Raw genomic sequence first — 15,560 nt, 5'->3', positions numbered from 1 at the left:
TTTTTTTGTTTAAAAAGGGTAAAATCTTGAAGGTTATGCAATATCCTCATGTTGTTGTAATGGAGGCCAAAAAATTTCTGACTGTTGTGCTGATGTGGGACTTTCTCTTGTTTGTTAGGAGCATGACCAGGTTCTGCTCACTTCTAGAATGCAAAAATTTCTTATTAGCGTTATAAATACCAGCTTTTATAATGTCAGAGAGCAAAACTTGTGAAGCCATTAGAACAGCCTGTAAGATAAGAGACCAGTAAAAAGAGATGCCCCTTGTATACCCTGTTGTCTTTCAAAGAAACATGTTTCAAATGGTACCTAGGATAAAAAAACATTTCCTCATTCTAAGTCCATTGTTGGTTTGTTAAATTTTGTTAAATTTGCACAGTTTAAAAAGAAAAGGAGAGAACCTTTTTGATTTTCAAATGGATTATTATCAGATGTTAGGATCACTAGGGTTTTCTGGTTTTAATAGTGGATAGTGTTTATAAATAGACAAAATCGGCATCATACAAGGGTAGAGTGCCACATGTACACATCACTGATGTTCTGGTTTGAACCCTTGCAGATATATGCAAAGGTCTTGTCCTGGCTGACATGCATAAATGGATTTGTATCCTCACTCTCTCCAGCTCATGTTTTTCAGTCACTTCTAAAGGGATCAGAGATACTTCCACAGTTGAAAACATCTATGCTTCCTCACTGTAATAAAACACAATTTCTCCTGTTGAGGTCTGGCCCTGTAATTTTGTAATCAGACATCAAAGTCTGATTGTCATAATTGTGTGCCTAATTTGCATTTGGAATTAGCAAGATTATGCATGTCAATTAGGTATGTGAGTCCACAATTAGATATTGCACATTCTGGTAATTTCACATGGAAATTAGGCGTTCAGTTGCATGAGAATATTTATGTACACAGTTGGACAGATAGCCAAATCAGACTCTGAGAAATTCAGGTATTGATCTGCAGGGGTTCTAATAGGCCAGTAAAGAGAATTTGAGATGAACCAGTGTTATTTTTTGTGCAATGTGTTACTAAAAAGATATATTTAAGATGTAAAGATGTAAAGATGCTTTTAAACTCACTAAGAGAAGGGGACTCCTGCTTTTTGGGATCTGTTTGATTTCTGGAAATTTTAGAAAGTGGAATTGAGGTGTTTGTTACCTTATTCCAAAATAACTTTTTCTTTTTCTTTAAACTGATGTTTTGAGGGTTTACATTTTTTCACTACTAGTAGGGTTGAAATATACTTTTCTGTTTTGTAGTGCTTTTGTAAGGGATTATTGAGTGGCAGCTGGTGACATGTAGGCAAGTTGTAGAGAAATGTTGAGAGGTGTACTACTTTGAAAATTTGGTTTTCTCATACACCAAGATTACAATGCTTTAAAAAAATGCCTTTTCCAGTAGCAGAGGGGACACTATAGCATGATTGGCAGGGCATTGCTGTACTTACTACACATATGAAGTAGGAAACAGTTACTGTTTGGAGATTTGGAATTTTTACTTCTACATTTTACTTACAAGAACAGCCTGACAGCTAATAGCTGTGACAATAGTATGCTCTTTGAAGTAAGGATAAGATGCCACTCTTTAAGAGGGTAAAAAAACAGTTTCTATAAAAGTACAACAGTATATTATGATTGTTCAATAATAAGCAGCCTCAGCTAGATGTAGAGTGAACAATCTGAGGAAGCTATTCCTTGTGCTGCCTTTGTGCTGCCTTGGTTCCAATCAATGCCACACATCCAGGGCATCTGGTATGATAAAAAAGCAAAGCAAAAACATTAATTTGCTTGTTGTTGTGTGATTTTTCCAGTGGACATGTGAAGTGCTGAAATTCTTAAAAAAGACCAAAAAAAAAAAAAAAAGTAAAAAAGAAAAAGGCAATGGGATTGGAATTGGTTTAAATAGGAAAGAAAAAAAATAATCAAACCATAAACCCCCTCCAGACAAAGACCAAAGCACACATGCATTTTAATTATTCTTTTGCAGAATCACCTGATAGCATCTGTTCACTCTGAAGCCTGGAGGCAGAAAACATTGATTTGTTAAAATTCATAGTGCATGAAATAGGTTTTTAATGTTTACTACTTCGTATCAGACAAATGTCCCTATTGTATTTCTTCATATATCAACAATGTGGTTTTCAGAACCTTTGTATATATGGCTATGCCAAGAGAAAATATTTGTTCTCCTGACAGATCACATGATCTGAGTTCTACACTAGAGATCATACCATTTACTAGTAATTTTTGGTAGTCTGTTTATGCCGTATGCTTGCACTTCACAATGTATGTGCATTGTACATCCCACAGTACTTGTCTCTGAAATGTTCAGAGATTTTATAAACCAAAATATTTCTAGTTTAATTATGAAGCAATAATATATTAAAAAAAAAAAAGTCACACTTAAACCCATTTTTTGCAGTTTTAAAAGGCTCATCATAAACTGCAGTGACCTAGTGATTAGGGTCTACCCTCTTTTAAGGAGGGATCCTAAAAAAGTATAAGATTTCAAAGATACGTTTCAGAATTATTTTTATTAAGTAGCAGATCCTGAAAACCTGGCAGCCGAATAGTTAGACATGATTGAAAAAAAACACTATATGAAGTGAAAAGAGGGTATGGATATCCCTCAATAGAAACTCAAACAAAAAAAAACAAACACAAAAAAACCCAACAAAAAACACAAACCACAAACCCACAAAACCAAAAGAAAATTATTTTATTAACTAGCCAAAAACATATCTCGTGATAGCTTTGCCTTATTATTGTTCTAACACATCCTTACTTTAGTGTGACTTCACGAGTCAAAAGGAAATAACCAGGAATTATTTTGGTTTATGTATCAGTGTATGCAGTAATCTAATTAAGAAACAAGTCTGAAGAAGAATTCAGAAATCATCAATTGTAACACAATACTGACAATTCAAACCTTCTTGTTCATGTTTCAGCATTTCAGGGAACACCTTGACAAACTTTTTGCAAAAGGAATTGGAATGCTGGACATTGCTTTAAATGAAGCTTTCAACATGCTTAATGAAGTAAGTTAATGATTCTCGGATTTATGCTGCTGATACCTTTCTTGCTATTTAGCAATTACTGTCAATTTTAAGATAATAAATTAGATGATAGTAAAATACTGTCCATAGAACAAGAATTCTGTATGATATATATGTGGTGAAAGATAGAAACAAATTGCACAGTTTTATATATATTTAATATTAATGTATTTTGTGTCTGTATATAGAATATACATCTATATACACATAAAGGCTAAATCACCATAATTGTCAAAGGGCAGAGCAGGTACTGAGGGGGAAAATGTGAGGTATTTCAGGTAGCCTTAAGACTGAGAAAAACAGGAAAGTGATTAAAAACACCCAAACTCTCATTTCATAGAATCAAAAATCATAAAATGGTTAGAGGTTGGAAGAGACCTTAAAGATCATCAGGTTTCAACCCCTCTGCTGTGAGCAGGGACACCTCCCACTAGACCAGGCTGCACAAAGCATCACCCAACGTGGCCTTGAACACCTCCCGTGAGAAGGATTCCACAACCTCCCTAGGCAACCCATTTCAGCACCTTACTGCCCTCATGGTGAAGAATTTCTTCCCTATGTCTAACCTAAATCTTCCCTTTTTCAGTTTTAAAAACGTTACTCCTTGCCCTATCACTGTCCTGTCTGGTGAAAAGACACTCCCCAGCTTTCCTGTAGTCCCTTCAGATACTGGAAAGCTGCTATAAGGTCTCCCTGGAGCCTTCTCTTCTAGCTGAACAACCCCAACTTCCTCAGCCTGTCTTCATAGCGGATGTGCTCTAGCCCTTTGATCATCTTCGTAGCACTCTTCTGGACCCTCTCCAACAGCTCCATGTTTTTCACGTGGCGAGGGCTCCAGAGCTGTACACGGTACTCCAGGTGTGGCCTCATCAGAGACTTGACAAGTGTGCCTGCCTTTATACTGTAGGATTATAGATTAAATAATGGCTAGTTCCACAGTTCCTCTGTATTCATCTTAAAACACAATATTGATCTTTTCTGGGCATAAAATCCTAAAATGAAAAGATAAATATCTTCCTCCACCCGCTGCCCACGTATTCACCCAGACAGTGTGGACCTAATTCCTTTGTGTGGTACATGCCTGAAAAGACAATGGGAAAAGCTACATGAAGTAAAGAACACTCCATGTTGTTTGTAGAGAGTTTAAGAAACCCATTATGGGCACTGAACGTGGGCTTAGGAAACATAAAGAACAGTAAACAGCAACCAGCATCAATGCAAGAGATGTTCTACACTAGGCTTTCAAATCTCTGTAAACTGAAAAAAAATTGACAGACAATGATCGAGAAGAGCTGATATAAGATTTTTTTGAAGTAACAGGAGTTATAATGATGATTGTGGTATAAAAATACCATTAGAGGATCTGATAGTTTTGAGAATAAAGGAAACTGACATCCCATGTACTGAATTGTACCTACAAAGAGAGAGAGTCTTTTGATCTGTAAGGTATTAAGGATCATTGTACATGTATGTTCATATGTATTCAAGGCGGAGTAATGACTGTTTCTATTTATACTATGAAAGAGTATAATAGCTTCAAGTCTTCTTGCATATATACTTCCAGAATTGACAGCATAAAAATATTTTCCATTATATATAGGCATAACAAAGAAGACTCAGGGAACTTCCATAATGTAGCCTGGGCCAGACAAAAAGATTCTTAATCTCCTTAACAGAGTACAACTAACCATTTCCACTCGGCCTATAGGATGTGACCTTTATGTGCCAGAAATATAGACTTGTGAATTACCGGTTAGCTCAGGGTATGTCTCCTACATCAGAAAAAAAAAAAAAAAGGGGTGGGGGGAGTGGGCAGGAAAAAATGGGGGAAAAAAAGGGGAAAGGAAAAAAAATAAAACGCCTTGTTTTGCACAAATAGTCTGTTAAGATTCTGGTTGGATTTTAGAATGGTTCGGGGGTTACACTAATCAAACTCAGTTAATTTTGCCTTGCAATTATCTGTCAATGCTTGCTTAGATTGTTGAGATTTGAGGATGGTTGATACTGATGTCTTTGAAAAGCACATTTTAAAAATCCACTTCCGAATTCTTTCCAATCATCAATTTATGCAGTGTTCATTATACAGTGTAAGAATATAGAAGTGCTTGGTACAGTAGTTAGACACCTACTATGTCATGTGACAACTGCAATTATCTCTTTTGGTGACAAATGTAGTCTTTGCAGTGATTACCTTTAAAAAAATCATAGCCAATTAAATAAAATTCTGTGACATTTCAAAGACTTAATCACAACCAAATGCTGTAAATGTCAGGATGCATTGAATTTTTTTGCTGCTAACTGATGAATCACTGAGTTAATTGTAGTTCATCATAAGGCCCTTGTCATTGTTATTATTATGGAAAACGCTTTCATCATTCTTGCTATTCAATAAAATTAAAGTTCTAGACAAATATGAGAAGATATTACTCATCACAGCATTTGAATTTAATCTCATTCTTCAAAATATTCTAACAGATAATTATGTAGAATAATGTAGGTACATACACAGTGAGGTCTGTTTGTTTTTTTAAATATATAAAGACATTCCCCCTTTGTTAACTTTGCTTTTAATACACCTTGTCTCTTTCAGAATACATTGTCCGTATGAAGAATATATTCTTTGACATAGTAGCTTTGTCTTCAAGAGAACATATTTGATATAGGATCATTGTTAAAGAATTAATTAAACTAACTAATTAAAGAATCTGACTTTAATAATTATGGTACTGGTTATGTCCAGGAAAACCATCATGACTGAAGAAATTTAAGGATAGACTGCCTCGCAGGTATCACATAAAATTTTCACTCAGGCAGTGAATGTAGCTAACTCTGAAAACCCACATTAGTTTCACTTTAAGTAACATCTTTCTGTTAATGTCCATTGAGCTTCCTGTTTGATCAAAAGGAAACCGATCTGGAGAAGAACTGTGGATGATATCAATGGTTGTTGAATGATATTTGTGGATATGAGTCTATAGTGTTCTATGTAAAACCCTAGTCTGTTGACCTTTTCACAGATATTTTTTTGAGTGGTCATAGAGTAATTAAAAAGAAAATAATTTTCCAAGTTTGATTTTTTTTTTTTTTTTTTTTTACTAAATGATGGATGTTTCACTTAAGTTCCTTGAATAATACACAGACAAATAAGAATCCCTTCTGCAAAAAGAGCAAAGGGGGGACACATATTCAAATGGATTCAAAATTAAGGCACCAATCCAGAATCGAAAGATCAGAGCTTATGTTAAGGCTCCATCCAATTTACTTGCTCTCTGGCTAGGAGAAAGTCCTGTTTGTGAAATGATAGAACTTTGCATACTGCAAAGGATATGTTGATTGCTGTTGAAGTGCCTGTGCTCAACTACTGCTGTCCAGCAGCTTGGATTGCTTACATATATTCATTTCGAGTAACAGGAGAATCTGAGGATATGTAAATATTAACTTGGTTCTCCCAGATAAACATTTTATGAAAAATAACATATGGAAGGTAATCCTGAGTGAATATGAATGCCATATGAATAGCCATATGTATCTCTATAAGTGTTGGATCCTCTGTACTTCACAGTAAAATTAGCAGTTGTTAATTTCTTCTTTTTTGTAGATTGTTCTTTTAAAATTACATTTAAATCAAAGCAAACCCCAGGGAGACACATATACATATAATCTATCTGAAACTGAATAATACCTTTTAATTTGGGGAAGTGCTATATTTGTTTCTTATTTTTCAAGATTCTAAAGTGGGCATATATATTAGCCCCAATTCTGTTATGCAACTGAAGTTACAATTCAGTAAGAACATAATATCTGATAAAATGTTTTCAACTTGAGACTGTTCCACCTACTTCTAAGCATGCCAGAGATTTTATACAATGATCCATGTTTATCCAGTGCAATCCTATCCATCTTCACCTATTAGGAATGTGTTGTAACTGGTTGTTTCCCTTCACAGTTTAATCACACTGGACAAGGAAGTATTTGCAGCCAAGCCATAATGCTGATTACTGATGGAGCTGTGGACACATACGATACTATATTTGCAAAATATAATTGGCCAGACAGAAAAGTAAGTATGTTATCACCTTTATGTGGTGGAAAATCAAAGCTTCATAAAGAGTATGTCTATTGAGAAGTCATCAACAATCTTTCTAATTATTTAAAAATTATTTTGGATAACTGGATGTTTTACTAACAACAGAAATGATGCTCATATGATATTGCTGAAGGATGGAGATGACCTTTTACTGTAGCGATGAACCAAGAATAATAACATATTAAAGAAATATTTCCCTCCAGAGTACATTTTTGACCATTACATAATGCTTCCCCTGTGAGACATCATTAAATGTGAAAAAAACCTTTTCCCCAAAAAACTCATTAATAATTCAGTGGTTTTTGAAGCTGAAGAGGGGTATGTACTCTTCACTCTAGACAGTGAACAGTTTACTGTGTCTGGAGAAAGAGCAGATCTAGTATGCAGCATTTTAAATTTCTTTATTTGACTGAGGGAGGGGTAGAATTGGCAATTGGTGAGGTTTTATTAAAAATTTTTGCTTCTATGTATTTGTACAAATAAATTTGCCCATAATTAAATTAACTTGTTATATAAATGCCTTGAATTTTCCTTATGAGAAGCTCTAGCAAGCCTTGTGCTCAAGTTTGAAATAATTTCCTTTTACACTTTTAATCTTCTGCTAAAGCAAATTTTGGAACTATTTTAGGAAGGTTTTGTAGTTTGAGATACCTGCTGTCTTATAGACCTGTGAAAGCAACATCGTCACTCTTCAAAGGGCAATTTGAGCAAGTAATTGATTAATATGAGTGTGCTGTGTGGGGTTTCATAATCCTATGGAAAAAAGTAGTGGGTTTTGGCTTGCATTTTTTTAGTCAAGTTTCTCTCATTTAAAAAATTATATTTGTTTTCTGTTCTCCCTTTTCTTGTTGACCTGCACTAAACCTCATCTATTAGCAATCAGTGAGTAAGAAAGAATGGAAAATTGGTGATCTTTTTTTAACTGATCTTTTGAAAGTGTAAATTGCTGTCATTTTGTGTAGTAAAAATGACACACAACTACTCTACTTTTTGTTGGCTAAGAAGTTTTTATTCAGAGAATGTAGAGTAGCTTTTATTGATTTTTCTGTTGATTAATTAGACATTTGGAAAGTTAGGACTTTATAAAATATGTTTGTCTGTTGGATTTACTGAATAACTCCGGAAACAACAAAGTATTTGAACTGTACCTTGTTTTTCAGATATCAAATACTTGAAATGGAGTCTGTTTTTATCAGGTCATATGTCATGTTTTCCTTACAAAGTCAATAGGAGTAATTCCTTAATTATATCACTTAAGTTTTTTATCAGCTGGCTGTGCTCATACAGCTGTAAGGTAGTAATACGTAGTCTCAATATCTCTCTTAAACCCTTCTTTGTATTCACACTCGTTTCTCTCAGAAAACATTTGGAAAATAGACAACTATAACCTGACTGTGAAATTATTATTGTAATAGCTGCTTCTCCAGAATGCCAATTTTATAAAGAGACATATTTTCTTCTTTTAGAGTAATTCCAAGATGTTTTCACACAATTTTATCCCTCCAAATGTGAAAGATTTGCATATGTATGCTTTAATGCATTAGAGCTTTCAATGTTCTTTCTTGGGTTTGTTGTTCTAGAAAGGAAAAGCTATTGAAGACATGATATTCTACATATTTGCAATGTCAGGGTGCCTAATAATGATGCATGTCGTATACCTCAAATTCCCCTGCTTTTGCATTACACCACCTTTACTCTCTCTAAAGCCATTTTTAATCTTTATATATCACACCTTTGAACTGCTTAGTAGTTTTTCCCTTCCTTTTTTTTTTTGCTCTCTCTTCATCTACACATTGCCCATCTTTGTTATAACTTATCTTTTTCCTGCCATTTTGATGCTGTGGAGGATAGTGATGGGTAAAGTAATAGCTTTAATTGAGATAAGTTCTTAAGTTCCTGTTAACTTCAATTATCCTGTCAGCAAAGTACCTATTTCAGTTATATTTTATCTAATGTTAGATAATATTAAATATGTTGTCATCAGTTGCAGCAGAACTATCTTCTCTTATGGAAAGGGACAAACTCTTTATATAACTGTGAAGGCTTTGCCAGTTTCTTGGTGACAGTCACTAAAATGGAGTGTGAAAACATACTGTCACCATGTAGATAACAATTCATATTTCCTTCATTTTTCCAAGCTGTCTCTATCTTTACAAATATAGTATTTTTAGAAAAAGATACTGTGTAAACAGGGATAAGAGCACCTTGTTACATATTGTTGTAGAGGTATTCTGCCTGGCAACTGATTAAAAAGATGCTTCTTTCTGATAATGTATTCCGTGTAAATTATATTGCAACAATTGTGAAGCGGAACAATATGGCTCCAATTAAATCCCTGAAGTAGCTTAAATTAAGTAACTGAGTTTTTTGGGGGGACATCAGCCTGGTTTATAAGCTAGAGAACTATGACCATCAAAAGACTATTTAAAATTATCTTCTGGACTGTTTCCTCAAAAGAAAGAACACTTTTATTTTACTGATAATTTTATCACTCCCTGTCTCCCTCGTGAAAAAAAAAAAAGAACAAACACTTCCCCATGTTTTCTTAATACCTTCTGCCATTTTAAGTGTAAATCTAGTAGATGCTATTTTTATAATACACTGTTTTATTTGTGTGACTAAGACTCTGTATAAATGCATGAGGAAACACTTCAAAGCTGTTGACTCACCAGCAGCTTCATGATCCTTTTTGTCCACTGGCTAAAATGACCGAGTGCCTACACGTTTTACGGCATGAGTCTATTTCTCTGCTCCTTTTTCCCATCGTTTTTAAGTGGCTGTCTAGTTCTATACATCTATAATGCATCATTGTTTTGGAGAAGTCCAAATGCATTTCTTCCATGACCATGTTTCAGGGCAGACTCTAAAATCCCATTGAGGTCAACGGGCAATATGTATGCAATTGAAGTATATAAGGAAATATTTTTGTGAAATAGCAGTATGGATATAGTCTTCTAGTAGTCCTTTTTCATCTGGGTTGTTGCAGCACTTGTAAATGTTCAAGGAAGATACCATCTTGGTCAGCTGTTGTGATTTACAATATCCAGAAATGGCTGTTTGCTCCCTTAACCTGAGAGCTCTTCATTTGGTGATGTTGTACCACGTTCAAAAAGAAAGCAAAAGAATAATTGAATAAGTTGAAATATTTCCTTCCCTTCCAGTTTGTCCTTTGATCCTGAAAAGCGTTTACTTTCACACTTAGCTGAAATAGCTATATGCTATGGTAGATACATGCAAAAACAGAAGCAGTAATCCCTCACTACTTAGTAAAGTGAAATGGAAACCAAAATCCTGGACTGGAACTTCATCTGCCTGTCTCCTATTGCTCTGAGGGCTCTGGGGAGAGCTCATTTTCAAAGAGAGAGAAATATTTTCTTTCCATTTTTTAATCATTACAACAAGGCAGATTTAAGATGCCTTCTGTCAGTGCTAAGACTTCATATAGGATGAATATAAAGAAGAACTGCAATCACACATTTATTCCTACTTCTACATTATTATTATACACAAAGACTTAACAGCTAATGCTGGCTGTGTTTGAACAGAACTGTTGAAATTACCAGAGAAATAGTTCCATGACTTTTTAGTATTTATGCCTGATTTTGCATCTGCTTTATATGAAAAATTTCTGCATTGAAGATCTCTGGGTCTATACACAATACTTAAAATTAGCACCTCAAAAATTGCTGGATTTAGATTTGATTTCATAATAATATACTATATTGTAGACTGTAATAATCGGTTGCTAAATGCTTAGCTATATGAGATGTTAATACAAACTTTTACAGGATCAATATTTATTTGCTGTACATTTAGGAATATACAGCATTATGCTTTCTGAAAAGCTTAAGAAAACAGTCATTACTGGTGACTATTGGTCACTAAAGACCTTTGTTTCAATCTGCCCATTTATAGAGAATTATGAAATAAATATTTAACTTTTTTTTTTAAACTAATAATCTATTTAGTATAGTGAGCTTAAAGATGAACAACAATCTACTGGCTTCAACTGTTCTATATGAAATGGAAGTCTAAATTTTGGCTATATGTAAAATTCCCCAAACATTTATGTTCTGCCACAGGACAGGAAAGAATGCTTTCTTTACCCTTCAACAAAGGAAGATGAAAACATGACATGTTTTCATTTCCTTAATCTGAAAACTGTCCTCAAGACTAACATGAAATCAAGTGGGTGCTGTGAAAACAAGCAAGTGGAAAATGGGTAGCTGCGTTGCTGCATCCCATTGGTGACAAATCATCTCTTTCCTTATGTCTGCTCTCCACAAGGTCACAAACCTTTCTGCAGATTTTCAGTCAAGTCTCTGTATCTTAAGAACATGCTGATGCTGGCAACATGGAACATTAGTACAGCAAACAATGTCTGGTGTACAATGTTGTCTGGATGTTATTAAATCCATTTTATTTTTCCTAAAAAACTGGAGTACTTTAGAGGTGGATGTTATTACTGCTACACAAACAGTGTGCTTTATTACTGGTTATTTCAAGAACAAAAGAAGGTCCAGACACTTGATAGGCCTGTCAAGCTATGACATAATGCATTTTAATTAACTATCTATTTAGCCACTATTTCAGAATTATGAAAGATGGGCTATGAGGTCAAACAAAAGTTCTGGATTTGGGGATAAAGAGGAACAACTCCTCACAGGAATGCTGTAGTTCTAGTTTCCTGCCCCACCTGCAGTTTTATTTTTAAGAAGAAATTTAACAAATATTATTTTTGTCTGCGGTGTTACTTCTCCCTTTTAAAGAGAAAGGCATGAAAGTGTCTGTTTCAGTGAATACTTCCCCACCTCCCGTGTGTTTTTGTTAGGTTTGCTTTTTGGTTTGATTTTTTTTCTTTCAGAACTATTATAAAGTTGTCTGTGAATTTGTCACTAGTATTCCTATTTGTATTCTTCAATATGGCACTCAGAGTAGTTAAGAATTCTTTTCTAGGCCAATGTCAGTCTAATCTGTTATGAAGAAACTTTTCTGCAGTGCTTAAAACTGAGTAGTGATGTTTTTTGTGAAGATAAGGGTAATTGAATCTTATCCTCAGGGTGTATGTGGATTGCCAGAGGAAGGATTACTGCCTGTGATATGCAGGGTTATATGGTTGGCTAAAACCATGTAGTGGCTAACGCTTGTTGAATGTTTGAAGAATTTTAGTTGGGTTGATAATTTATACACAATGTAAAGGCATAACCAAAGTGCCATTACCCTGTTAATGTTTGTCATGTAATCAGAAATGGATACAGATGTAACTATGAGTTATACAGAGTACCCAATAAACAATGAGCAGTCAAAATGGAGAATAATCCACAATCTGAAACAGATTGTCCCAAGTACTTTCAGGAACTCATGAGTATCAGTAACACAAAAATAATTACTTATAGTTGTAAAAAAGAAGTTAATTTTAATGCAATGTGTGTAGATATAAAGAATTTCAAAATTTAAGATAAAATATGTGTACATAAAATATACCTAGATGAATACAAGTAATCACTGTTTCCATCTGGCATAAACTCCATATCACTGAAATATATGGCTGAAAGCCACAAGAGACAACAAAGTATGGATTTTGTTTACTAGTCCACACAATGAATTTAATAAAACTTGACCTGGTACTTGAAGTACTGTAAGGTCTGAATTTAAGAAAAAAAAAAAAAAATAATTGTGTAGTTATTATGCTAGAAGCAAGACAGTTAGTGTAAGCATAGTTATTGCACAAAATGCCTATTTCGTTCTGTGGACTATGTCTATTTTTTTGTGAAGAATTAGGTCATCCACTTCATGAAACAGTGAGATCATTTCTTTCTTGAAGTTCTTCAATGGTACAATAAAAACTATATTTTACTTTGTGTGATTTAAACTGAACAATACTACAGTTATACTGAAAGCCAGAGACAGTTCATAGTCTGCTTGTTTTTAATTACTTCTCTTTATAAGGTATGCATCTTCTTACTTAAACATGACAGGCAGAAAAAAGATTTTTAAGGCTGTCAGGTTCTATTTTAGATGGGTATCTACAGTTTCTGTAAAATACCAAGAATATGTATTCATAATTGTGAGTAACCCACCATCAAAAAGGTAACCAGAGATGCATCTAGGAAACCCATTTGCTTGCATTTGACAATAGCTAATACAGTATTCCAAGCAATTAATTTGGATAAATAATTTTTTTAAAAAGTACAGATAGTGAATCAACTGAGAGTTTATGTTGAACTCAATGCCTTCCTAAATGACCCATTTAAAGCTTGACTTCTGGAAGAAGCTGAAATTATCTGAATCTATATTAAATCTATACAGAGGAGAGTCTTGATGAAAAGTAAGTTGGTGAAAGAGACAAAACTAGTTATGCTCAGTCCTTTCTGCTTCTTTCACCTATAGGCTGTAACAAGAAGGATAAAATAAATCTAGAAGCCTGTTTGTTCTATAGATACTTTCTGTTCAGTATAGCTGAATATGCTCTATCACCTTTTCACTGATTCTACAGACAGAGTGAGAACTTCATCCGTATTTTATCATAATTTAAAGGTAGCTGTCTTTATGTCATTATGCTTTAGGCTCCTGTTACAGCTTTTAGAATATACTGCAATAAAATGTCAATTTTCTAATATTTTTTTTTTTAAATGCAAGGCTAATCTTGAATCAAACATAGTATTATGTAGTGGACATGCATTAATAGGATTAAAGTAATTTTTAAGACTAAATAGAATGTTCACAATTACATGTGGTAATACAAGTAGAGGAGTGCAAAGGTGTGTCCTAAATAGGAAAATGGATTATTGGATCTTTTTCTAACCAGTAGGTGAGATTCATTGCTAGTCAGAAGAAACGACATTTCCTGCAGCCTGTAAGTAATTGGTAAATACCCTGGAAAGTTACAGACCAGCACAAAGAATAACAGTTTTCAGACATTTTCATCTGAGTACTGAACTATATTTTGACCTAGTTTCTATGATTCACTCGTAGTTTATTCCTGTATCACTTTTCCTTTAATGACATCTTCATATACTTCTACTTTATATAACTCTCACTGAAGCCATAATGTGTTGTTTTGTTACATACTGAGGCTTTAAGTTAACTTCTGTTGGATATTTACATTAAGCTGAGAAGGTTGGTAAATTGCATGTTTAAATATCAAATCTCAAGAGATGTTTGGAAAGGGAATGTTATAAAGGGAGGAAGTTAAATGTTTAGTATAGTTTTCTCTTACTGGCATCCCATTACATACAGTAAATGGTATTTCTTGCTCATTTTGCTCTGAGAAGCCAAATTCTGCTGGTTTGGAAGTATAACAGACATTGTTTATATGAATTTATTACTCATATATAGCATTTTCCCAGAGTACTTCTGTAATCCTTCATGGTGTCTGGCTATTGAACAATCCCACAACACATGCATATGTATCAAGACAGTATGGAAGATTCCTTACATGCAGGGGATCATATGTGTGTAGTGTAGTATTCATTTCAGCAAAGCATTTACATATGTGAGTTACTACATCTCTGCTAACCAAAGCAATGGTTTCAGGCATACACTGAAGTGCTTCACTGAATTAAAAACTAAAAAAGTTATCCAAACAATCCTATGTTTAGAACTCTGTTGTGGGTCGGCTGATTATTTCTGAGTGGTTGAATCTGTAGCTGTGTTAGTAATTCTGCATTTTAGAGAATATCGACTGTTTGTTTATCTAAATAGATTGATACCTACTTTTTATAAACTGGCATAACAGCATTAACTACATTCCAAGACTCCTGAAAAACATGGCAGTCTCTGTAGAATTAACTTCTCTGTTCTGTTCCCATGTGCAGACATCTGCTGCAAAACTGATAAAAACCTGTTTTTCTCTATGAGGTTCTAAACACCATCATCTCCTAATCCTCCCTGCTGCCCTTACTGCAATTGTCTCTGTGCAAAATTGACAGAATGAGATTTGCACATCTGAATAAGTACAATCTGTTTCTGTGGGATAACTTTGCTAAGATTTAAGCTTAGACACAGAATCTTCCCCTTACAAGTTTTTGAAACCTTTTTGCTGGATTTTAACATTGAAGCTGAGTTTAGTGCATTGTTAGAAAACAGAAGTCCTTATTCTGCCATTTTATGTCATCAGATGTTCATCTATTGAAAAAAATGTAGGATTTTGAATAATCCAAAACTCGTTATTGAAGAAGGCTTTAAAAACCACTGTAGTAGCAAAGTGTATCTCCCAATGTCTACTGTTCCTCATGTCATTATGAAAACAGAAGCAGTCATAAATACTTAGAAAGCATCTTGAAATGTGTGTTTTATTGAAGTTCATTAAATAGAACACCTATAGAGTCTATGACACTTGGAACAGGCTCTTTTTTTGAGGAAGATATACAAGAAGCATACCTTGGTTTAACCCAATCATTTTGTGCATTTTTATG

General features: G+C 34.2%; 1 protein-coding gene across 5 annotated transcripts in view; it reads left to right on the top strand.

The window, feature by feature from the left end:
- CACNA2D3 (calcium voltage-gated channel auxiliary subunit alpha2delta 3) overlaps positions 1-15,560 on the top strand; it is a 373,089-nt gene that overhangs the window by 180,313 nt on the left and 177,216 nt on the right. For all 5 annotated transcript variants that reach the window (XM_051627834.1, XM_051627837.1, XM_051627833.1 and 2 more), the window contains exons 10-11: positions 2,949-3,038; positions 7,003-7,116. In XM_051627834.1, coding sequence (XP_051483794.1) covers positions 2,949-3,038; positions 7,003-7,116 — 204 coding nt within the window. The remainder of the gene's footprint in view (positions 1-2,948; positions 3,039-7,002; positions 7,117-15,560) is intronic.

Source organism: Apus apus, chromosome 9, assembly GCF_020740795.1.
Source record: "Apus apus isolate bApuApu2 chromosome 9, bApuApu2.pri.cur, whole genome shotgun sequence".
In the NCBI taxonomy this organism is placed as follows: Eukaryota; Metazoa; Chordata; class Aves; order Apodiformes; family Apodidae; genus Apus; species Apus apus.
The sequence above is the reverse complement of the archived record's forward strand: the minus strand, read 5'-3'. Positions and strand labels throughout refer to the sequence as shown.